The sequence below is a fragment of the Pterocles gutturalis genome, unplaced genomic scaffold (assembly GCF_000699245.1).
Source record: "Pterocles gutturalis isolate BGI_N339 unplaced genomic scaffold, ASM69924v1 scaffold16293, whole genome shotgun sequence".
Lineage (NCBI taxonomy): Eukaryota > Metazoa > Chordata > Aves > Pterocliformes > Pteroclidae > Pterocles > Pterocles gutturalis.
In genome coordinates this window covers 30587-31906 of record NW_010123354.1, presented here as the reverse complement: position 1 = coordinate 31906, position 1320 = coordinate 30587, and the positions used below count along the sequence as shown (strand labels likewise).

Sequence of the window (1320 nt, the reverse complement as noted above, 5' to 3'; positions counted from 1 at the left end):
AGTAGGATATCCGTGGTGTGTCCAAAAGCCAAGTGGAGATGTGACAGCTCTACCCATGCTGGCAAACCCCTTCCCCAACAACCCCCCGGCTTCGCTGTTTACCTTTGTCCAGGACCGGCCCGAAGATGGCCAGGCTGTCATCAATGGTGGTGCAGTTCCAGCGGCGGCCCCGGAACTGGTGCTGGCACTCCTGGATGCCCAACTTCACCCCCTCGGCCACACTGGGCATGATCTCAATGTAGTTGCGGCAGAAGCGGAGCTGCTTGGGAACGAGGCCGGGAATGGAGCCGCAGAGGATGGGCTGGGACCCCAGGGAGCTGTACTGCTGACCTAGTGCAAGGGACCTGCAAGGGACAGAGGACTGCATGAGGGTTGGGAAACCAGTTGGCACTAATGGTCCTGCCCTTCCCCACCCCGTTCCAAGGCAGGAATTTGATGAGCCCAGGTGAACCAGTAGTTCAGGGAGACAAAGTCCTGAAAATAGGGATTTCCTAAGAAAACAAGAGACTTCCTATGGAATTGCACTGATGTGATTTTCATCACATGGGCTGTCACACCTGAAGACACCCTGGTCCTTTGTGGGCACAGAGGGCGGGACTCAGCTCTCTACATGGAGGCACCTGGAGCCATTTGGTGTGCTCCCAGGTGTCTGGGACATCCCCATGGGGCTGGTGGATGTGACAAGGGACCTGCAAGGAGCAACACCTGGAGGCTAGGGAACACCCTGGGGCATCTCCACTATCAGGAGACACTGATGTGAGAGCTTCTGAATTGTGGCCAAGATGGGAGGTGTCCTGTCCAATGCCAAGGTCATCCGCAGAGGGATTGCTGTTTACTGGAGGGGGGCTGCTCTGGGGTCAGCTGTGCCAAAGCCACTTGTCCCAGGCTGTCTTGACACCTGGGCAGGTGGCCCCAGCAGAGACTGAACCGCCGTGGTTCACCTGATGGACACCAGCCTCTGGGTGCAGCTGTGTGCTGGGCAGATGTGCTGGTACACGGTGAAGGTGCTGGAGGGCAGATCTGAGAGGACTTTTTCTACTGGTCCAAGGACCTGCCAATTGCCCAGCATTAAATATGTGGGTCAATTTGCTTATTTGGCCAAAAATAGATGCTGAAGAGTGAAGACACACATTTGCTTAAGGAAGCACTGAGATACCTGCTCTTACACACAAACAAGGACAGTCCTACAGCTGCCAACTCAGATCCAGACCAGCCCAGAGCATCCCTCCAGAACACGTGGTCAAATCTGTGAATGAGGAGCCAGTTCTGTAACATAGAGGATGTGATGAACTCAGTTGCTTCCAGTGGAGAAACCTCCCA

At 55.2% G+C, this 1320-nt stretch overlaps 1 protein-coding gene across 1 annotated transcript in view; it reads right to left on the bottom strand.

The window, feature by feature from the left end:
- Positions 1 to 345, bottom strand: part of WNT1 (wingless-type MMTV integration site family, member 1) — an 11669-nt gene extending 11324 nt beyond the window's left edge. The window contains exon 1 of the mRNA XM_010077882.1: positions 103 to 345. Within this exon, the coding sequence (XP_010076184.1) occupies positions 103 to 229 (127 nt within the window). The 5' untranslated portion in view covers positions 230 to 345. The remainder of the gene's footprint in view (positions 1 to 102) is intronic.
- Positions 346 to 1320: the final 975 nt, after the last annotated feature.